Source organism: Microchirus variegatus (genome assembly GCF_963457635.1).
Source record: "Microchirus variegatus genome assembly, chromosome: 17".
NCBI lineage: Eukaryota > Metazoa > Chordata > Actinopteri > Pleuronectiformes > Soleidae > Microchirus > Microchirus variegatus.
Window position 1 is genome coordinate 22,938,312 of NC_139818.1, and position 22,169 is coordinate 22,960,480.

Below are 22,169 nucleotides of genomic sequence, written 5' to 3' on the forward strand. Positions count from 1 at the left end.
TATGATATTAATTTCCATTTTCTGCACGTTAAAATAAATGTTCAAACTTTGATCACAATTTAAGTATTTTTGAGAAGACGAAATCGATAAGTATTGAGTTAAACTTAATCCTGTAGATTTTTTCAGAGCTTTTGCATCATTTTTTTGACGTGTGTTATAGGTTAATTTAGGTTTTTACGTCGTTATTTTAAGGTTTTGATCACAAATTATATATCTTTGAGAAGACACTGTGGTTTAGTTTGATCTGTAGTTGAATGAAATTGATAAATATTGACTTAAACTCAATCCTGTAGATTTTTTCAAAGCTTTTGCATGATTTTTTAAAAAGTTAGTGACGTGTTATAGTTTAATTTAGGTGTTTACGTCATTATTTTTAAGGTTTTGATCACAAATTAAACATTTTTGAGAAGACACTGTGACTTAATCTGATCTGTGGTTGAATGAAATGGATAAATATTGACTTAAACTAAATCCTGTAGCTTTTTCCGAGCTTTTTCATTGGTTTATTGTGTTTAATTTAGGTTTTACCTCGTTTTTCGGCTGATTAGTGGCCGGTCCTGCAGTGCACAGCCGCCCCCTGCTGGTCTGGAGACTCACCCGTCAATTCATTTATCGCCGGAAGTGTAATTCGCCGCTCTGTCAATGGGGGAATGTGGCGCGCGAGAGATCCCGGGCAACGCTGTGTACATACACACACACACACACACACACACAAACTTCTGCCTAAAACCATGAAAAATCAATAAATAGTTTAATCTCCTGCTTTTATTTCAAGTCGGGGAGCTTTTTCACGCTCGTTTGTTTCTTCAAATCATCCGGACGTATCGTTCATCAAGTGGAAAATGCCCCGTAGACGACAGGTAAGAGCAAATGTAGGTCGCACAAGAGGGTAGTGTTAGCTCTGTTAGCACAGATGTCCATGTTCCGCCATATTCCATTCAGGAATCCGACAATTTAGCAGGCGAAAGACCGGTGCTAGTTACTGAGTTCGTGCTAATGTGCGGTCCACCGAGAATAATATTACTGCAATACACATTTAGGGCTTTTAAGAATTAGTAATTATATTCACATAAGCTATACGCGTTCGCTGATGTTAATAAATATACGCTGGTGGGCGTTAACAAGCAGCAGCACACACTCTTGGAATTAAACATAGGTTTTGTTGAAATAAAACACATCTATCGTGGTTATATATGTGCCGAACGCACTACAATACAGCAACGTTGACTTTTATATACATAATTTGACAGTGACATGGAAGACGAGCTCGACGATGAGCGCTAAACCTTAAATTCTATGATTTGTGAGTGGAGTTTGGTGCGATAGCCTGTTAGCCGTTTTAAGACAACGGCGGCAGCTTTGCTGACGTTGGGGCTAACGAAGCTCGACACCTCTTCGTGTAGCCCCTGCTGTGTGTGCGCAAGTGTACAATTATATAACCGGCTCGGCACGAGTTATTTCTCATATTAATGTCATGTTCACTGTAATTGCAGTTGTTACGTCGTCGTCAGCTTCATTTGTAGGCGTCCGTTGCAGCACTAGCTAACAGCTAGCTGTCTGTGGTCATTCTGTCAAAGGGTACAATTATTCATATTCAAATTCAAATAAAGGCTGGGGAAAAAAAAACGTAATTACTTTGTCAAAAGACCCCAAAACAGCGCTCAAAAATACGTCCTCTTGCCACCAAAACAATTAGCAAAACTATTGTTATATGTTAATGTCTTACTGTACATCAAATACACACTAATATGATCCATTAAAAACACAACAATCAAAGGTTCCGTGTACCTTTGGCCTAATGTTGCACATTCAAATGTGTGGACATGTGTTTATGTTTTGTTTTATGACACAATAGGAGATTTTTCTGTCCGATCAGTGTGTTGTTGCATTTTCAATGTCAGTTTCTGTTGGAACAAATGCAAAATTATGCAGTTTGTGTCCAGGGATTTGCAAAAACGACGATTTAGAATGATTTTTCAGTGAAACCAATGGAATTGTGCTTAGATTTGAGCAGTTTCTAGCCATGACTTATGTTGCTAGTTGCACGTTTGTTTGCCTAGTAGTTTTAGTTACGTAATGTTTTTATGTGTGAATATGGGGGGAAAACTGCACCACTTACACTAATACAGTTTTTGATTCATTGGGTCCAGACTATCAGCAGGCTTTGTGTCAGCTTTTACTACTTTGTCCCACAAGTGTTGAATCGGTATAACGTTCCTGTCATTCGTCCCTGTAGAGACACATGCCAGGGAGCGGTTCAGATGGAACTGAAGACTCTGACTCCTCCGCCGAACGAGAGCAAACCAATAGTTCGGAAAGCGATGGGAACTTAAACAAGAGACAGCGACTCACCAGAGCCTCCACACGCCGGAGTCAGAGCTCTCAGGGTAAGAGTCAACACGTCCTGCTCTCATTCATAATTCTCATGTTTTATTTGCAGCGGCGGTTGTTGTTTGACATTTTCCCTTTTCCCTTCTCTTCTCCAGACGCGTCGGACTTGAAACGAGCGGCGGACCACGACGAATCTCCGCCCCTGACGCCCACGGGGAACGCCCCTTCCTCTGAATCGGAGCTGGACATCTCCAGCCCCAACGCCTCTCACGACGAGAACCAGGCCAAAGACCAAGCCAACAGAGACTCGGACAAAGACCTCTCCCACCGACCCAAGCGCCGCCGCTGTCACGAGACGTACAACTTCAACATGAAATGCCCGACGCCGGGGTGTAATTCACTCGGTGAGAGCTCAGACTTTTACCTCCAGGAGTCTGATTTACACTTTTATTGTCGCGTTTTTTTGTGTATTAATCATCGTCTTTATGCGACAGGTCACCTCACAGGGAAACACGAACGCCACTTTGCCGTATCAGGCTGTCCTCTTTACCACAATCTTTCCGCAGACGAGTGCAAAGTGAGTACATGTGAAACCAGATCTGAATTTCGTCCGTCATCTTCCATTATTTCGCTTGCACCATTGCTAATTGAATGGCATCTGTATTTATGCTATTTATACATCTAGTTTCCATGGCGCCTTCTGTGTTAACGGGCAGATTTCTGCCTTTTTCTGCTTCACTGTAAAAAGCTTACGTGAAAGATTTCTGGAATGAAATATTCCAGAAAGGCAAAATAACACGTAAAAGAACGAGTATTGTATAAGGTGTGACTTTTAAAACCTGGTTTAAATCAACAGAAATGTGTGTTATTACACAGTTATTTCAGAACAAATCATTTCATTTCGTTGCATAAACTGAATTAATTCATATATTTTCTTCTGGAAAAGGACAAAATATATATCTAAACTCAACTGATAACGGATAAAAATGACAACTGTGTTGTTTTGGGGTCTGAAACAATGTGGATGGATGTTGAACGATCAGTTTAAAGCTTCATTTCATTTCCATCATCATCTAAATAACTCCAACAAATCGGGAAATAAAGAAAAAAAAAACGAGAGAAAAACTGTCGCCTGTCGCTTGCCTGCACGTTTCAGGTGAAAGCCGTCAGCCGCGAGAAACAAGAAGAAGAGGCTAAAGGACAAGAGGAGAACAACTCACGCCATGCAACTCGTCACCAGGTACTTTGTTCTTTTATTTCTTTCTTTCTTTCTTTACAAAGATTGCTTTGAAGAGGTTTAATCAGGAAAAGAAGAAAACGTAATAATGTGTTGCTTCTCAGTTTAGACCTTGAGAAGAATCGGTGCAGATTTGGTTGTTGCCGTGCAACAGTAAAAAAAAAAAAAGAAGCTCTGCATTGTTCTTTTGTGTGTGTGTGTGTGTGTGTGTGTGGGTGTGTGGGTGTGTGTGGGTGTCCGTGTGCCTCATATTCTGCCAAATGCTCTGCACTTTTCCCCATTAGAGCTCCAGTAGCTAAGGTCACAATAACACTCAAAACCGTAGATGCACTGTGTGAAGCATCATCGTCGGCCGCTTTCATGAAAAGTTAGAACGGCAAGAGGACGATATTTGCCTTTTAAACACGCTCAAATATGAACGTTGAAGACGGAGCGACGGGAATCCACAGTTTCTACAGATTCTACCTGAATCTGACGATAATAAACTTTTAATAAGTTGTTTATTTTACACCGTTTTACTGCAACGTGTAAGCGTTCTGTGGAGCAGGAGGAGGGAAAGTTAATGCCGGGAATACTGCAGCTGTGAATGTTTTTATACTCGTTTTAAAGAAAGCACACAACGGCATTGTTTATTTCCTGCCAAAATGGCGGAGTAAACAAACAGATTTTTTTATCCCCGTGTCGCTTTTCAGACGCCGACGTCCAAACAGAGCAAATACAAAGAGCAGGTGGCCGAGCTGAGGAAAGGAAGGAACTCTGGTCTGCAGAAGGAGCAGAAAGAGAAGCACATGGTACGTCGTCACTGGCTCTTTAACATGCAGTTTTTATTTATTAATTTGATTAAACCTCCTGACCTCTGATCCTCAGGAGCATCGACAGACCCACAGCAACACCAGAGAGCCTCTGCTGGAGAACATCACCAGTGAATACGACCTGGAGCTTTTCAGGAAAGCACAGGCTCGTGCGTCTGAAGACCTGGTAATGACCTTCTACGTGTTTGTGTTTTTATTTGGTTTGATGTCGACTTCTTATACGAGTTTGGTCGCCTGCCTTTTAATCTTTAACAACTTGACGTCTTGGTTTCGACGCCGAGATTAACCCTACCCTCCGTCCCGTCGCCCCCGCTGCAGGAGAAGCTGCGCGTCCAGGGTCAGATCACCGAGGGCAGCAACATGATCAAGACCATCCTGTTCGGCCGCTACGAGCTGGACACGTGGTACCACTCGCCGTATCCCGAGGAGTACGCTCGGCTGGGTCGCCTCTACGTCTGCGAGTTCTGCCTCAAGTACATGAAGAGCCAGACCATCCTCAGGCGACACATGGTGAGAGCCGGACCTTTTTCCCGTGATTTAGAGAGGAAAACGGGGCAATTATGTGAATATTGGGATGTTCACAGTGATGGGCAGTAGGTGGCGCCAAAGACGGTGTCATTGCAGAAGGAATACGAGGCACGGCTTGATAAAGAGTGGTTCATACACAAACCTCCTCTCATCTGCTGTAGCCACTGTTTTCATTAGAGCTGAAACGATTAATCGATTATTAATCGTCAACTATTTCGATCATCAGCTATTTTCTTTATTAAAACAAGATTTCTGATTGTTTTAGCTTCTAAAATGTGAATATTTTCTTTGTTTCTTTGCGCCACGTGACAAAGAAATCATTCAAACCGAATCACTTTTGTTTGCGGACAAAAACGAGACATTCGAGAACATCGTCGTTTCCAGGTTTGACGACATTTTTTAACGTTTTCTGACATTTTATGGATCAAGCGATTAATCGGGAAAATAATCGACAAATCGATCGCGTGCGAAAATAATCGTTAGTTTCATTAATCTTCAATTATCTGGACGTGTAGAAGAAGCGTTGATGGTTTATTTGCTAAAAACGTTTCTGTTGCACTCATTTGCATTGATCTTTTATTTATTTGCCACCCCCCAATAAAATATAAAACAATTTTAATGTGATATTTACAGACTTTCTTCAAATGTTCTGTCTTCCAAGTGTTTTTATTTGCATAAAAAGCCAAAAATACATGTTTATTTAAACAGGCTGATGAGAAAAAACATTGTTTTGCTTTAGTTTTTATTTTGTAATGAGCATTTTTGTGATTTGAGATACAGATTTAAAGGTTAAAACGTGTTTTTTATCATATGTTTTTCCCTTTTTTTTTTATCCCTAGAGGAAATAGAATTGGGGTAAATCAGACCTAACATGAGCCTCTCAATGCTGTATTATAACCCCCAGGTCTATTTATTGAGTATATCATACTCAGTGAGTTATATGAAGTTAATACCGTGTGTGTTTTCAGGCTAAATGTGTGTGGAAACATCCTCCAGGAGACGAAGTTTACAGAAAAGGAGGCATTTCTGTGTTTGAAGTGGACGGCAAGAAGAATAAGGTGAAGTCACATTTTCTTTTTCCAATTCTGATACAAATCAATCAAATAAGTGACAATAAAGAGGTCATTAAAGGCTCTTTTCCTTCCCTCAGATCTACTGTCAGAACCTGTGTTTACTCGCCAAACTCTTCCTGGATCACAAAACGCTTTATTACGACGTGGAGCCGTTTCTCTTCTACGTCATGACCGAGGCCGACAACACGGGCTGTCATTTAGTCGGCTACTTTTCCAAGGTGGGTAAAAAAAAAATAACTAGGGCTGTCAAAATTAACGCATTAACGCACTTTAATCGCGCAACGGGTAGACGTGCAGTTTATGAACAGGCAAGGCGGCGGGCAACTGCTTGGGGCCCCGAGCCGATAGGGGGGGCTCCCGACACTCGGAGCCTTAATGCATCAGTGAGCAGCTGCATCAGTGAGCAGCTGCATCCCCGTCTCCATTAAACAACAATGGTTGATTTGCAATGACATCTAAAGGGGCCCCACGTCTCCTCACGTTAACCTGTGTGAAGCTGAAGGAAAATGAAGAGGAGTTATCAATCAGGAAGTTAGAAGAGGAAGAAAAAAGAAAGAAAGACACACAGTTGTAAGTGGCGCTACTGGCGCAGATAATGATATAATCATAACATTAACAGTCACTGTCTAACTAACGGGGACACAGACAGCAGCTAACATTAGCGTCAGAATGCTAGCTGACGCTGACGCTAACGCTAACTAGTAGAAGCAGTGCTTCAAAGTGCTGATGAGGAATTTACTGCTGTGAGTTTAGTAAGAAAACTATTTAACTTCTATACTTTATTTTTTTTTTTTTTTATAATGTGAGTTATTTACAGTGCAATGTATAGTTTTTTTAAAAGTTATTTACAGCATTTTATTTTTTCTATTTATTTATATTGTCTTATAATGTGGGTTTTTTACAATGTACTGTTTATTTTTTACTGTTTGTATAGGTTTTTACAAGTTATTTACAGTATTTTAATGTTCTTTACATTTATATTTTCACATACTTTATTTATCTCTCCGTTCCTTCAACAATATAAAGAGAAAATTAGAATTTTTTTGGCATATTTACGAAAGGTAATTAATCGTGATTAATCCACAGCTACCCTGTGATTAATCTGATTAAAAATGTTAATCTTTTGACAGCCCTAAAAATAACATTTGTTTATCTAAAATGTGTTTTTCTATGTTATAGCATCTAAAATTCTGTTTTTATACATATTATCTTTAAAGGAGAAGAATTCCTTCCTGAACTATAACGTGTCCTGTATCCTGACGATGCCGCAGTACATGAGACAAGGCTTTGGCAAGATGCTCATCGACTTCAGTAAGCGACTGACAAATACTCTTCATTTCACTGTCGGCAACAAAATAGGTGGATTATACGTTTGCTGATTGTTAACCGATTAATGTCTGTTTGTGTTGCGTTCAGGTTACTTGTTGTCTAAAGTGGAGGAGAAGGTGGGCTCACCAGAGAGGCCTCTGTCCGACCTCGGCCTCATCAGCTACAGAAGCTACTGGAAGGAAGTGCTGCTGCGATACATGTACAACTTTCAAGGCAAAGAGATTTCCATCAAAGGTGAGTTCTCCGTCCTTATTTTTGAAGAAAAATCAAGTTTTTTCCAATGAATATAACATTAAAAGAAGGTGTATAGAGGCCCATTTCCAGTGTTCTCATGATACATTGTGTTTGCTAATGGCGTTAGAAGGCTATTGGATGATTAGGAAACCCTTGTGCAGGGGTCTGCAACCTTTAGGATGAAAAGAGCCATTTTTGTCCACCCAATTAAAATCCATTTGGAGCCGCAAAACAACCCACAAAATGAAGATAACACGAATAAGGGTTTTTCTGCAGATATAATGCATAAAAGAGCAATAGTTCTTTTCATTTATTAACTTTAAGAACTACAAAATGTTCAGTTTATACCCAACCTCTTATAAAGTGGAGCAAAAATAAAACACATATTGATGTAGACCTGGTTCTTCCATTGTTTCATTGTTTGTGACAAATTATTGAAATTAAAATGAACCCACTTTGAAATAAATTAAGCAAAAATTTGGATTGTATGTCGTTCGTGCTCGAGAAATGTGGATCCAAAGATGGACAGGACACATCGAAATGTGTACTTAATATTGCATTTTACATCGACTTTGGATGCGATGCACAACATTTTAAAACACTTTTATTTGTCGCCTTGTTCTCTAAAGCTACAAGGAGCCACTGCAGAGTGGCTGAAGAGCCACATGCAGCGCTCTAGAGCCGCAGGTTGCAGACCCCTGCCCTTGTGCAATGATGCTAGCACAGCTGAAAACAGTTCTAATCAGTTCAATGTCTTCACAAACCCAAAAGCCCAAACTTTTGAAGGGTAGCTTATGTGTACACACAAACAGAGATGTTGTTTATTTACTGTTATTTACTGCCGCGCAGAGATCAGTCAGGAGACTGCGGTGAATCCCGTGGACATCGTGAGCACGCTACAGTCTCTGCAGATGCTCAAGTACTGGAAGGGAAAACACTTGGTGTTGAAGCGGCAGGTAAGGTTTTTACATTTTTCCAAAAAATGATCTCGTATAAATCATAACTTGGATCTAAAACACTTAAAAGGTTTGAGTAATCAGTTTTATCTCACGGTTTTGTACGAGATATTATCGGCACAATCGGGTCGATTTTGGCGGGAAGTAGTTTTAGTGGGTTGTATTAAGATCCCCTGATATCTTCAGTATTGGCTTTTCCTCTGTGCAGTCCAAGCACGACTCAACTCTACTTGGTTTGGTATCGTTTTCTATTGCTATAGCTCCTCCTGCACATAGCTGCCGTGACGTCGTTTTATATGTGACACAAACTAGTGACTTGCAAAGCAGTTGTTTTCGTTGCAACTGAATCATTAGAATCAGTCGATTAAAAACAGATTTGTTCACATTCGCACAGAATCGTTCAGTCTGACAGTCGCTGGGCTGAATACACTAAATATACCAGACTCCTCTGTTAGATAATGAGATTTTAGACATTTCCTTTGCTAAATGTTGCAGATTAACGCACGTTTTCTGGGATTTTAAAGTCCGTTTTTTAAACTGATCGACAGTTCGGTAATTGTTCGGTCGTGCTCGTGACGATCAGTGGCCGTCAGTCGGTTGACGTCACATTTTAGTATTGGAAGCTAGCTTAAAAAAAAGGTACTATCACTAATGGAAAAGCAAAACAAACAAACAAGTAGATTTGAGCTGTACCGTGCCGAGTCGTGCTGGAACTGTGTCGTGGAAAAGAGTCGTTAGCGTCTGTTTGGTTTTGTACCGTTCTGGTTTCAGTCATAGACTCAATACCAGCTGTCACCAGCCGAGTGACTCATGTGCGATTTCCCAAAATAAATCTACGAGCAGATTACTGGGCTAAAATGAGTGCTCGTTTAATAAACAGACCGCTCCTGTTCGACTGTAGGCGCGTTAACAGAGCTATCTGATAAACGGTGCCTGGACTCCAGTGCTGTGGCACGTAAACATGGCGTCGCGCGTCTTTTTCCGGTCAGTCGTCATGGAAACGCGTCATGCGTTAATGTGCGTTAACTTTGACACCGCTAACCACCGCTAATGCCATTAGCGCGCCCAGCACTAGCTAAAATACTTGTAAATTTAACGAGAATGGAGTCATCCACGACACTTGCTCTCTAATGTCGTCCCTGTTGTTCCACGACTCTCAGGACCTGATCGACGAGTGGAGGGCGAAGGAGATCAAGCGAGGGAACAGCAACAAAACCATCGACCCCAGCTCGTTAAAATGGACGCCCCCTAAAGGCACATGAGCGCCACTGCTGCTCAGGCTACTGAACTATTCTCACCTCCAGCCTCACCAGCCACAAGTAGCCTCCGACCTCAGAACTGTCAATAAATCAGTGTTTTCTTTATCCGTTTTTTTTTTTTTTTTTTTTATTGTTGTTATTATTTTGCTTCTTCGTGTCACAGAAAATAATTATGATTTTTTTTTTTTTTTTTTTTTACTTTTTATATCTATTTTAAGCACCGTACGTCGTTCCGGTGCGCGAACGCTATGAAATCTGCTTTGAATGTTACATGATAAACATGAATGTTTTTTTTTTTGTTTTTTTGCTTTGATTGTGCAAAAAAAAATAAGTAAGAAAATGAGAAAAAAGAACATTTCAGGAAATGTGCATTTATTTGAAGACGGTGGTTTGTTTTTGTGTCACGCAGTCATCGTCGGGCATGAACTTCAAGGAGTACGACGTCGCGTCCTCTTTGGTGTAAAATTGTATAGATCATAGTAGTGAGTAATGTTTTTTTTATTCTCCATCAATACAGGATTTGGATCCATTCCTCTGGTGAACCTGCCAAACAGTGGGATTATAAATTGAGATGTTTCTAATTTAAAAATACGATTTAAGAAAAACACGAATATGACAATATCGCTGCACATGGAAACAAAAGCAACCTCAGGTTTTTCTACTCGTCGTACCTTGCTCGTGTTGTTTCTCGGAGACGTCGAACTCGGTGATGGTTTCGGACGGATTTATTCTGGTCAAAGGTTCTGGAATAAAAGAAAAAAGAAAGAGAGAGAGAATAAACATCCAAATGTTTGCCTTGTACTTTTGAGCATAGCTGTTAAATGTGTCTTTATGAATTTGATATTTTTTAATAAAAAATATGAAAAAAAAAAAAGTCAATAAAGCTGCATTGATATTTTGACGCTAAGTTTTTGTTGTTGTTTTTGTTTCTCACCACCGCCGGAGATGCTTCTTCGCATCAGACCCACAAACGTCTCTCCTTTGTTTCCTGCGCGTGGAAAGAAAATGACGGCAAAATTAGTGCGAAAAATACTTATGTTTTATTGATGTTATTTTCACGCGACTTACGTCTGTTTACTTGAAAGGGTCTCTTATCTGCGGGGGAGACGAGAAAAAACAAAAATAATCATATTTTGGGTCTTTTTGGAAAGAGAATTAAGTTAATTGTTTTTATATAATGTCTTTTAAAAGTGAGTGAACCTGAACGTTTTCCCATTAATCCGTAGAAGCGATGAGACTTGGATCTTTTCATCAGCGAAGCTCTCGGGAGGCTCACGTCTGCGTCCAGTGACTCGTCCTGTCGGGAAATTAAACACAGTTTTACATAATAATAATAAAAATAATACACTTTTTATAGTTAGCAATTTTCCCCATGTGGAGGCTCAATTGCAGAATCTTCTATGACGTTTTTTATCACATATTTCTGATTTTCAATATTGATTGAAGGAAAAACACACTTTCCTATAAGAAATGCACAATTTTAATGATTTTTCAGTACAATATTTCTTATTATACAGTTGAGTTTTATCTTATACTTTGTGTTCTCGGGTTTCTTGCTTTTTTTTTTTCATATTATATTTGACTAGTTTCAAACCACTACTATTATTATTATTATTTTTATTAAGACAAAATTGTAATACTATACTATTTGTTAAATTCTGGAATAAGCGGAAAGTTTCATGAGTTTATTTTATGAATTGAAGTGTGAAAGTGATGAAATGAATGAATTTAGGGATAAAAGTCCCACGAGTTCAGAGAACGTGGAAACCAGTCAGCGGGAAGTAGAAAATGAGCGCGTCTGAAGTACGTTTCACTTCATCTGAATGATAAATTGTCTATTTTGGAAAATGAAAAATGTCCCAGTTGAGCTGAACGTATGTTTACTCAGAAGCTGAAAGTGTGTCCCTTCTTTTGAAGACGTTTTCAATTCATTTTAATGGGGAAAGAAAAATGTAATATTTCAGAAATCAATAAATATCCCAATTTTAAAAATTCTAGCAACAATGTCCAAATTGAGGTGAAAGTTGTAAAGTTTTAGGGAAGTATATAAAACAAGTACGCAACTGAAAATGTGTGTTTTTGAAAGAGTTATTCAATCAAAATGTGCAATTTTTTTTTGAATATTTATGAAATTATGAAATATTCCATTAAAAAAAAAAAACAAGCAATAATGTCTTAATTGAGGTGAACATTTTAAACCTTTAGAGAATTGTACGGAACAAGTAAGAAACTGAATTTTTAAGAAAATTTGCAAAAAAAAACAACAATGTTGAATATTAAGGAAATAATTAAATATTCCATTAAAAAAAATCTATGTTTGTACTAGTTAACGGCTAAACAGGATGGTTTAAGAAGATAAGAGGGCATTTTAAAATGGCCGCTGCAGAACAACATATAATAATAATAATAATAATAATAAAGTGTGGTCTGATGCTCACCTGCCAGTCTGGAGATAACCCTCTTTCCTCCTCCACGCTCGCAGTCAGTCCCTGACACATTTGCAGCAAAGCGCACAAAGTCACAAAGACCAGGTGAATTCTCCAGTTTTCCATTTTCAAGAAAGAAAAATAACGCTGTGGTTGTGACCTGAGACGACGTGATGCTGCGGGATTTTGTTCCAATCTGTGAGCGAGGCGCCATTTATACCCCTGCACCCCCCTCCTCCAGACCCCTCCCCACTAAATATGATCACGCTTTTATCTCTAAAACAAGCACAAAAAAACTCCAAGATTGACCTCGTTGTTTATTTCCTTACACAGATTTATTACTTGGTCTCAAAGACTCTTGTGCTCTTTAATATTTAAGCTCAAATATTGACATATGAGGCCTTCGTTTTTGTCCTTTCATTCTCATTTTTTACGAGACAGACGGACTTAAAATATTCTCTCTTTGTGACGTGGACGCGCGTCTCTTTGATATCACGGGGCGAACGACAAATAAATAAAAACCCACCTGCTTTGAAGCCACGGCTTTATTGGCATCTGTGCTGGACGTGGATTTATTTGATGGTTTAAACACAGACGCCACCTCCACAAAGTCAAATTAGGGACGACTGCAGCTGGATTAGACGGATTGGATGGATTTCGTTAATAAGATTGAGCTCTGATTTATCGGTGAAACATTGGTTTTGGTCGATATTCACATTATTTATCGCGTCACAAGTAAATGAGATGACACAATTTAAAAAAAAGGTTCCGTGTACTGAAAGAAAAACCTAATTTAGTAAGTATTTTAGTCTCGCTATCGAAATTGTTGCCTACTAGGTTTTATGTATGGTTCCTAAATGCTTGTTGGTCTCTTAGCCAAGGGACAATAGATGTGAATTAGCGTCAAGCTACTACATTTAACTGTCCACTATCCGCCAAAAATAAACAATAAAAGAAATAAATGTAATTATTAAAAAAACATCTTTGGAAAGTCGTCCCTAAAACTGTCTAAATCCTGTCTCTTTTGAGTGTAGCTGTAGCTCAATAACGGCTAATTTAAAAGTAGCTGAATAAGCAGCTAAAAGGCTGTTATTGTTTTGTGACTGAATGTAGTATTCAAGATTTTTAAATGAATATGAAACATGATTGAATTTGCAATCATATAAATGTAATATGATGGGAGGAAATTCCTGAGAGATTGGTGCTAAAGGCGGCTAGCTATCTGAAGTTAGCATAACGGACTTCATAGTTATTGCTAAAGCAGCGGTGCTAATGTAGCTAAAGCAATAGTGGTGTCTGTTGTCTTTAGCTGCACTCTGTCTTACTGACAAAAATATTGGAATGAGAAGACCATGTCTTAGAAATGAACTGGGACAGTGTCGTGTTTTTGAGCTTAAACGCACGTGTGATTTGATATGCTAGCTCTTTTGCTACCAGTTCCTGGTTAAAGTTCATGTGGTGTTGTGTCTGGGACTATAATCTATGACTAAGTTTAGTACGGCTAGCTTCACCTCAATTGTGCTACACCAGAAACGGAACTATTTTGTGAAACAAAAAAACCTAGCTTACTTCTATATAGCTCTTGGTTCCTGAGATGGAAATGCACATAGTTCCTGTTTCATTTCCTGGTTAAGGTTATTTTGGTGGTCACACCTTGTGAATTTCGGTAGGAATATAAGCTATGACTAAGTTTAGTACTGCTAGCTTCACCTCAATTTTGCTACCCCAGAAACGGAACCATTTTGAGAATCAATAAAACCTACCCAGTAGCCTATTTCTGTTTAGTTCTTGGTGGAAACTGACAAAGTTCTAGTTAAAGTTCCAAGTTTCTGGTGAAAGTTATTTTTGTGGTCATACCTTGCGAATTTCGGTGGGATTATTAGCTATGGCTAAATTTAGCGCCACTAGCGTCACCTCAATTGTGCTCCCTCAGACAATGAACCATTCTGAGAATCAAAAAACCTACGCAGTAATGTACGTACAGTTGCACGGTGTAAGCTGGGATGTTTTTGTTGATATTTTCAATTTGTTTTTCATCTCCAGAGATAATTACCCCCGTTATTAAACCTCCTTTTTATGATCTTTTACTTACTTAGCCATTTAAATGCTCGGCTTTCATGAAAGCTCAGCGCCGCGGGCCACAGAAATGTCTGGCGAGAGGCAATTATTACTCTCTCGATCTGCGCGGCTGCGAGGACGTCCCACTTGAAACAAAAGCCGAAACACGCGCGAAACCCAGCGCTTTGATCCGCGCGCGCACACAGGTGCTAGCAAGAAAAAAAAGCGGCGGGACAATTAGGCCTGAAAAGCAATTACGCGCAAACAGCGCCTAGCGCGCGCGTCGTCGGAACCGAATGAAAAGAAATCAGAGGCAGGACATTAGCATTTGAAATGGCTGAGTCACAAAGAGCCTCCATAATGACGAGGGGGGGGGGGGGTGAATTAAGGACGATGCTACTTCTGCTCGCTGCTGGTGATTCACTGCAGATGTTGACCTTTGACCTGTCCCGGCTTCATCTGAAGTGACTCTCCTCTGAGCTCCATTCTGAATCTCAGGCGACAAGTGGCGGAAAACCACTTAAGTAGCAGGTCGGACACTGAGGGCAATGATCGTGGACTTTATCATTTATATTTATATATAAAACGGTATAAAAGGCCTGTGTTTCTCAATGCTTTTACGAAATATTGTACAAATTCTAACAATATGGAGAACTAATTCACGATATGGTGATTTTCAAAAGATTTCTCTTTGAAAAATGACCCACAACTTCATTTTATATTATTTGTTATTTAATAAAAAAAGAAATGTATGTAGTGACTAGGGGTGGGGGGGGGGGGGTGAAAAAAAATCGATTCACAGAGGAATCTCGATTCTAATCATCCACGATTCTGAATGGATTCATAAACTTCAAAAATCGATTTTTGGAAATAAAAAAAATTCTATTTTGAAAAACCACAGTACAGTTTATTTTTGTAACTAGCCTAAGCTTTTATTTATGCAAGTTATTTTTTTTTTACAGTAAGTTTTTATTTGTTTTGAATGAATAAATGTTAACTTTTGTCTTGAGTTTGCCTTTGTGTGATCACATGATCTTATACAAACTGTATAGTTTTGATGCCATAATTTGCCTTAACACACTATGCATTGTATCAATTTTTTTTATGTTATTTTCATCTCTTTTTCCAGTGGCGTCCATGTCACTTGTTTTCAGTTTCACATCAATAACTTTGTCATGAAGTGGCTCATTCGTCCGGTATTTCTCGGGTTACTTGGTTACAGTTTTTACTTTAAAAGTTTTAAACCGTGACCTTAAAGCGGCGCACTCAACCAGCGATAAAAAAGTAAGATATGCAAACACACACGACATGATGAAAACTGCTTCAGTCGAGAAAATGATTTACGGCGACTCTCACTCCTGCGGATCAAAAAGTCAGTGGAAAAAAAACCAATGAAAACAGAAATTCCTGTGATGACTATTGCATTTCCTGATCAACCTAAATCACTAAGATCTACTGACTGAGGCCAGATAGTCGAGCCCAGAGTTCACACTCGACACGGCGGAGCAGCATTTAGCCGTTAGGCTGCACACGGCGAGGACAAGATAGCAGTATAACTTGAAATTAATCATTTAAATATTTATAAATCAAGGTTAAAAACATTAACACTAGTCTCATATATTTGTGGATAAGCTTTTTTAAAGTTCTTCTTACTATGCTCCGTTTTAGTCTCCTTTAGTTTTCTGTTTTGTTTTTGTTTATGCGTAAAGTCACCGCTTCACTTATAAGAAAGAAAAAGAAATAGCGTCAAATTGTCACAAACACAGCAATGTGATTTAATGTCATTCCAACCTAAACGTGAACAATAACAGTCATTTTACTCAAGAACAAATTCACGACATTGTATATCAATAGAGGAGGAAGAGGCGGGGGGGGGGGGGGGGGGGTGAGGTGAGTGACCTCTGGTGGAGGAGAAATGGTACAGCAGAGGACAGTAGGAGTTATACTGTAGAGTACCGTCATGAAAATGAATAATATTCTAAGTTAGCGGTTCACTGAAGCGAGAACCAGACGTTATGTTCAGTCGATGATTCGCTCGCCGAGGGGGACAAAAAAACACATTATGTTTCAATTCACTCATTATCCAACATTTTTAAAGAATAAAAACAATTGCTCTAAACTAAAACACAATAAAAATTAAAAAGCATCTATCATCTAGTTCCGCCCTCTTTTACTAAATGTGTAAAATTGTACTTCCTCGTACAAATGTCGTTCTTGTAAAAAATGAACATTTGTGGTGAATTTGTGCGGAAACGTGACGACTTGAGATTTTCAGGTTTATTACACGGCAGCACATTTAAAAACAAAGAGGGAAAACATCAGCTGTGTACTGACTGACCGCTGTGTGTTCAGTGTTCAGTGACATGATAGTTAACCATAAAAACATCGACTCTGATAAAAAAAAACAAAAAAAACAACAGAAACAGTAGAGGAGCCGATCCAGACGAGAGGAGAATCACTAACGCGACGAGTTAGAACTGGAGCGTGAGCGGTGGCGCCGGCGCCCGGGGGACCGAGACCTGCGCCGAACCGGAGAGCGTCGCCGCGGAGACCGAGACCTGGATGACAAAGAGAGAGAGAGAGTCAGTTGTGCTGTAATCACCTTTTTTGTTGTTGTTGTTGTTGTTCTTGCGATCAAGCAGCAAATCACCTTCTCCTCATACGAGGCGGCGTGCGTCGCCACATCGGAGGCGGAGGAGGCATCCGGCGAGGAGGAGACAGCCTGCGCGGCGGCGGACGCACGGTGGGAGTCAGCACGGCCGTGACTGAGATCTCCTGACCGTCGATCTGACCTGAGATAACGAGAGAATCCACACGTTCGTGAGCGATAGCTACACCCGCACACAGGGTTATACTGCGTGATGGAAAAGATCTTTTCCCGCCATGTGGCACAAAATCAGATATGAATCAGATTCGGGCCTCATTCGCTTGTGCAGTTGTGTCCACGGTGAAAGCAGAAAGATCCGATAATCTCCCGTCAACCTCGGAAATACACTTCAACGCTATCTACAATCGTGACGCTCTTTCCACCGGCAAAAAAATGGAAGACAAGAGCTCAAACCGGTGGATTCATGCCGTTTTCCCGCCTTTTTTAAGCAAGGATCGTCTACGTTTTATCGTAAAAAAACACTTCCATATCAGATATGGGTCATTTTTCAAAGACGATGTAAAAAAGGACCTTCAAAAACAATCGTATACAGGTGCTGTGTAAAAGCAGCACACCTGATTCAAATCAAACACCTCGCTAACTTAGCTTGATGACACCTTGAATCAGGTGTGCTGGAGGAGCAGAGGAACCAGGACTAGAAAGCTTTTAAAACCATCATGTTCCCCCCCTCACCTCCGTCCATGTGCTTCAGGGCCTTCTCCGCCTCGTCGTGAGTCTCAAACTCCACGTACGCGTAGCCCTTGGACAGGTGAGGGTGGATGCGGTTCATCGGCATGTCGATCATCTTGATCTTGCCGTAGATGGAGAAGATCTCCTGGATGTGATCCTTCAAAGGCAGAGAGAGAGGACGGCAATTGAAAGGTTTGAAATCACCTTCCACATTATTATCTTACAACTTTGATAGATTCAAAGCTAAAATGCGGCAGTGATTCGACTCACCTTGATGACGTTTCTCGTCAGCCGGCCCAGGTAGACCTTGGTGGGTTTGGGTGTGGGGCTCCTGCGTCTTCTGTCCCTGTCGTCCTTCTTTGCCGATTTTGACCTACAAACATTTGGCAGAAGATAAAAGTACAAGAATTAATTTAAGAATAGAGGAACATCAGCACAGACTGAAAATACTTCAGTAACGTTGGATTTAAACGCAGAATTTGAGTGCACGTGCTGTAACGTGCGAATCCATCGATTATTCCGTACTTTGAGCGCGATCGCCGCCTGTTGTTGTGACGCTGGCGGCTGGGGCTCGGCGAGGAAGACGACGAGGAGGAGGAAGAGGAGCGGGAGCTGGACGAGCCCGAGTGGCTGGAGGCCGAGGAGCTGGAGCCGCTGGACGATCCGGAGCTGGAGCCCGAGCTGCTGCTGGAGCTGGAGCTGGACCTGAACACGAGGGGGGTGAGCAGAAGCTAAAGTCAACTCAACACACCAGTGACAATATTGATAAGAGAATACAGAAAAATACACAGATCTCTGACCTGCTGCTGCCAGTGGAGGCACTGCGCCGCGTGCGGTTCTTGTCGCGGCCTCGGTCTTTGTCGGCACCTTCTTTCGTGGTTCCTGACTTGTCCTTGCCTCGCGGTTTACTCTTGTCGTCCTCCTTTCTCTTCGTCGGGGAAGGCGCCCTGATGAGTGAGACGAGGTGCGAAACATGTAAACGTAAAAATGACGTCAGGTTGTTGACATTTGGGATAAAGTCACTTTTTAATGTTATTGTTTTTATGGATCTTTTAGATTTGGGAAACCACAGACCGGCATTTGAAACCATTTTCAGCATTTTATTACAAAACAAATAATCTAGTTGAGAAAATAACAATTCATCCAATTAAAAACTGTTAGCTATATGGCAAAGAAATTATAATAAATGTAATTACATGTGATTAAAAGAATCGTCTTGTGGTATAAATGGTTATAGTGAGTAGTTGGGGTTTGACGAGGAATAATAGAATACAAATGAAACCATTTCCTAAGTTCACAGTAAGTTTTGACCATACAAAACTAGCATGAAGAAGTGTCTACATTTAATGTAATCCACACTCTTTTATTTATGCTGAATATACATTGTAAATACTTGCACCGCAATGACGGTAAATTGACGATATACGGTTCGGGGCTAGTCTGAATGTAAAAAAAATGGCTTCCCAAACTTGATTGCGTCGAGAGTAAACATGCACCCCATTTACTGTAACATGAAATAAATCAGAAAACTAGCGTTGGCTGCTCACAAATAGACTCCGAAATGGAAAAAATGACTGATTAATGTACACAATACATTAAACAGCACCGTATACGTTTGAGGTTCCTCTTAAAGTACGCGATGTGTCACGGTTCGTCGATCATAATATTCCCGTTCGAAACAGAATGAATGAATGAATTACGTATGAACAGCATTAGCTTAGCGCTCGTACACGTTAGCATTAGCCAGCGAGCTAATGCGGGGTTTTATTACGCTAAGCCGGGTGCGCGAATTTCGAGTGAAAAGCTCGCAGTTATTCAACACTGGACCTCGTGTGTTACTATTTATTACACATTTATAACCAAAGTCTCAAATATTGTCTACAACAGAGCGGTTAGAAGAAAAAAAAAAAGGTTTACGTACATCTTTCCGCCTCCTTGCTGCAGATACTGTCGCCGGTTAATGACGTAATGCTAGTTTTTGCGGAGAACCAATCAGTGAGCTGGACGTAAACAGGCAGTGACGTTTTTAAAGTGGTGGACACCAGTGCCCTCAGTAAGGTCTGTCAGGGTAGTTTCGCCGACTTTCGCGTGTTGTTTAGCTTATTTTCGCCACTCAAATGTTTAATAACGACAGAAAAACGGCGAAAACGCTGCTACAGAGTAACCATAGAAATTTTCAATGGGTAAGGAGAAGCGTGAAGCGGCTCAATGCAAGAGAGTGTGCCTGACAGGTAAGCCCGAGGACATCGAGGACATCATTTACACCATTCATCGACATAGCGGCGTCGAGTGACGCGAGTGTTTGCTTTTCCTCGGGCAAAAAAACAAAACAATCCCTGATTTAAATGGTAAAATATGTTTAATTATTAAGCGACGTGTAAAAGATTAGCTACACCCGGTGAACCGTCGCTGCTCTACATAAGAGACCGCGGGAGGATACGGACAAGTGCCGGCGTCGCGTCCACTTCTCCTCGCGAACACCTGGGTCTAAGATGACCTCCGCGGGGGAAACCAAGCCAGGAGACACCAGCAGACCACCGGGCAATGGCAGGATCCTCGCCCTGACCGTGTGCTCCGCAGGCATCGGAGGCACCTTCCAGTACGGCTACAACATCTCCATCATCAACGCTCCCACCAGATACATCCAGAGCTTCATCAATGACACCTACATGGAGCGATGGGGCACAGGCCTGGACGTCCCTCAGGTGACGGTGTTGTGGACTCTGATCGTGTCGGCCTTCTCTCTGGGAGGTCTCACTGGGGCACTGCTGGCAGGTCCCATGGCCGTCCACTGTGGCAGGAAGAAGTCCCTGCTGGTGAACAACGTCTTCCTGTTCGTTGGCGCCGTCTTCGTGCTGGCGTGCAGGGCGGCAAGGTCTTTCGAGATGATCATCGTCGGCAGGTTCCTGGTGGGGATAAACGCCGGGGTGAGCATGAACATCCAGCCCATGTACTTCGGGGAGAGCGCGCCGACGCACCTGCGGGGTGCCGTGGCGTTCTCCTCCGCCGTTTTCACCGCTTTCGGCATCTTCCTGGGTCAGGTGGTGGGACTCACCGAGGTGCTGGGCTCCGAGCCTCTCTGGACTTACCTGCTAGCTAGCAACACTTTGCCTGGACTGATCCAGCTGCTCACCCTTCCCTGGTTTCCAGAAAGCCCCAGGTACCTCCTGATCGACCGCGGGGACCGAGAAGCTTGCCTCCACGCGTTGGGCCGACTCCGCGGCGGAGAAGCTCCTGCGTTGGAGATGGAGGAGCTGTGTCGAGAGCAGCAGCAGTTGACCGCCTTAAGCGACGGATCGGGCGCCGCCGCCAAGACGCCCTGGTCCCTGTTTAAGGACCGTGGCTTGAGAGCTCAGCTCAGGATAGTCATGGCTGCCAGCAGTGCTATGATGCTCTGCGGCAATGACTCCATCTACTTCTATGCTTCCTACATCTTTCTGGAAGCAGGTATACCTTCAGACAAAGTTCAGTATGCAGCCATCGGCACTGGAGCGTCTGAGCTAACCGCTTCTATACTTAGCAATCTTCTGATTGAACACATGGGCCGTAGGTACCTTCTTCTTGGCGGGTACAGTCTAATGTCCTGCTGGTCGATAGTTTTTACTATCGCTCTGATCCTCCAGAGTCGCGGGGTGGCGGGTATGCCCTACTTAAGCATGGCGTGCGTTTACGCCTACATCCTCAGCTTTGGCCTGGGGCCTGCAGGTGTGACTGGGATCCTACCAGCCGAGATATTTGATCAGGCGGCTCGACCGGCTGCGTACATGATTGCCGGCTCAGCGATGTGGCTCAGCCTGATCTTGGTAGGGATGTTGTTTCCGTTCATCGTCAACGGCCTGGGAAACTACTGCTTCCTGCCGTTCTTGGTGGTGTGCTTGGTGTCCGCTGTGTATTTGGGGCTCAACGTACCAGAGACCAAAGGCAAGACGATGGCGGAGATTACGTCCGAGTTCCAGAGAAAAAGGGACACGAAGAAGAGTAAGTCGGGGAAACGGGAGGATGGACCTGTGGAGAATCACTACCAGCTCGGCGTAGCCTCCTCGTTCACCTCCTTAAAGCAAGATCCGGGTCTGAACCCAATGAACGAGGACGGAAGTTTGATATGTGCTAGCGACAGAGCAAACGAATCGGATCCTGTTTGATGTCATTTAATGCACTTTATGAGTTGGGCAGATTTAACTTTTACATTTATTTATGGTTCGGAGCTTAGTCTGAGTCGCAAATTAACACAATATAACCAAAACATGCTCCAAATGCAACCAAATACAGAAACGCACTGCAAGTAGCACAATAATGGTACATTTCTATACAAAAAGTGACGAATTTTGCCTGGAAATAGCCGGGTTTTTCAATGTTTTTGTGACTGAATCTCCTGGAAACATTCCCCCCCCCGTGCTACTTGCAGCATGTTTCTAAACTCGGCTTTCGTGTGTCAGTAAGTACACGGGAAGGAAATCCAAAGTACAGCATACAAGAAACGGTCTAATGAAGCAATCAAGACAATAATATACCTCGAACGCTGCCTGATATTCCGCAATCATGCACACTCAAACTCCTGTGAATGCCTTACAAGACAGTTAGTTATAGGA

General features: G+C 41.6%; 4 protein-coding genes across 5 annotated transcripts; 2 read left to right on the forward strand and 2 right to left on the reverse strand.

Annotated features, from left to right (window-relative positions):
• Positions 1-836: 836 nt before the first annotated feature.
• Positions 837-9,773, forward strand: kat7b (K(lysine) acetyltransferase 7b; the record flags this gene model as incomplete). 2 transcript variants are annotated; one of them, XM_083903816.1, is made up of 14 exons in its annotated part: positions 837-860; positions 2,237-2,387; positions 2,487-2,735; positions 2,826-2,908; positions 3,488-3,571; positions 4,261-4,359; positions 4,436-4,546; positions 4,699-4,890; positions 5,877-5,966; positions 6,059-6,199; positions 7,199-7,292; positions 7,398-7,544; positions 8,394-8,500; positions 9,661-9,773. In XM_083903816.1, the coding sequence occupies 14 exons, from the start codon at positions 843-845 to the stop codon at positions 9,760-9,762; spliced, it is 1,668 nt and encodes a 555-aa protein (XP_083759942.1). In that variant the 3' UTR covers positions 9,763-9,773. The 2 variants fall into 2 exon arrangements, with proteins under 2 accessions (XP_083759942.1, XP_083759941.1); XM_083903815.1 differs by having other exon boundaries at positions 843-872.
• Positions 9,774-10,267: 494 nt separating this feature from the next.
• Positions 10,268-12,311, reverse strand: LOC310939101 (uncharacterized protein; the record flags this gene model as incomplete). Its single annotated transcript, XM_083903768.1, has 6 exons — positions 10,268-10,302; positions 10,431-10,502; positions 10,694-10,747; positions 10,828-10,854; positions 10,960-11,056; positions 12,198-12,311. 6 exons carry the CDS (start codon positions 12,309-12,311, stop codon positions 10,268-10,270), a joined length of 399 nt encoding a protein of 132 aa, XP_083759894.1.
• A 3,810-nt stretch (positions 12,312-16,121) lies between these two features.
• LOC310939378 (RNA-binding protein with serine-rich domain 1-like) lies at positions 16,122-19,529 on the reverse strand. The gene is made up of 7 exons (XM_083904115.1): positions 19,502-19,529; positions 18,381-18,527; positions 18,106-18,285; positions 17,851-17,953; positions 17,584-17,737; positions 16,894-17,035; positions 16,122-16,801 (listed from the first exon to the last, which is right to left on the reverse strand). Coding segments are annotated over exons 1-7 (828 nt in total). The 5' UTR covers positions 19,504-19,529; the 3' UTR covers positions 16,122-16,701.
• Positions 19,530-20,072: 543 nt separating this feature from the next.
• Positions 20,073-21,722, forward strand: LOC310939102 (solute carrier family 2, facilitated glucose transporter member 11-like; the record flags this gene model as incomplete). Its single annotated transcript, XM_083903769.1, has 1 exon — positions 20,073-21,722. The coding sequence occupies one exon, from the start codon at positions 20,073-20,075 to the stop codon at positions 21,720-21,722; it is 1,650 nt and encodes a 549-aa protein (XP_083759895.1).
• Between the last annotated feature and the right edge of the window lie 447 nt (positions 21,723-22,169).

What these genes read in the sequence shown, in the direction of transcription:
- LOC310939378 (XM_083904115.1), bottom strand. An exon ending in AGGCGGCGATCGCGCTCAAA is followed by an intron (nt 17,954 to 18,105) that starts GTACGGAATAAT and finishes AAATGTTTGTAG; the next exon opens with GTCAAAATCGGCAAAGAAGG. An exon ending in CCGCCTCGTATGAGGAGAAG is followed by an intron (nt 16,802 to 16,893) that starts GTGATTTGCTGC and finishes TTTGTCATCCAG; the next exon opens with GTCTCGGTCTCCGCGGCGAC.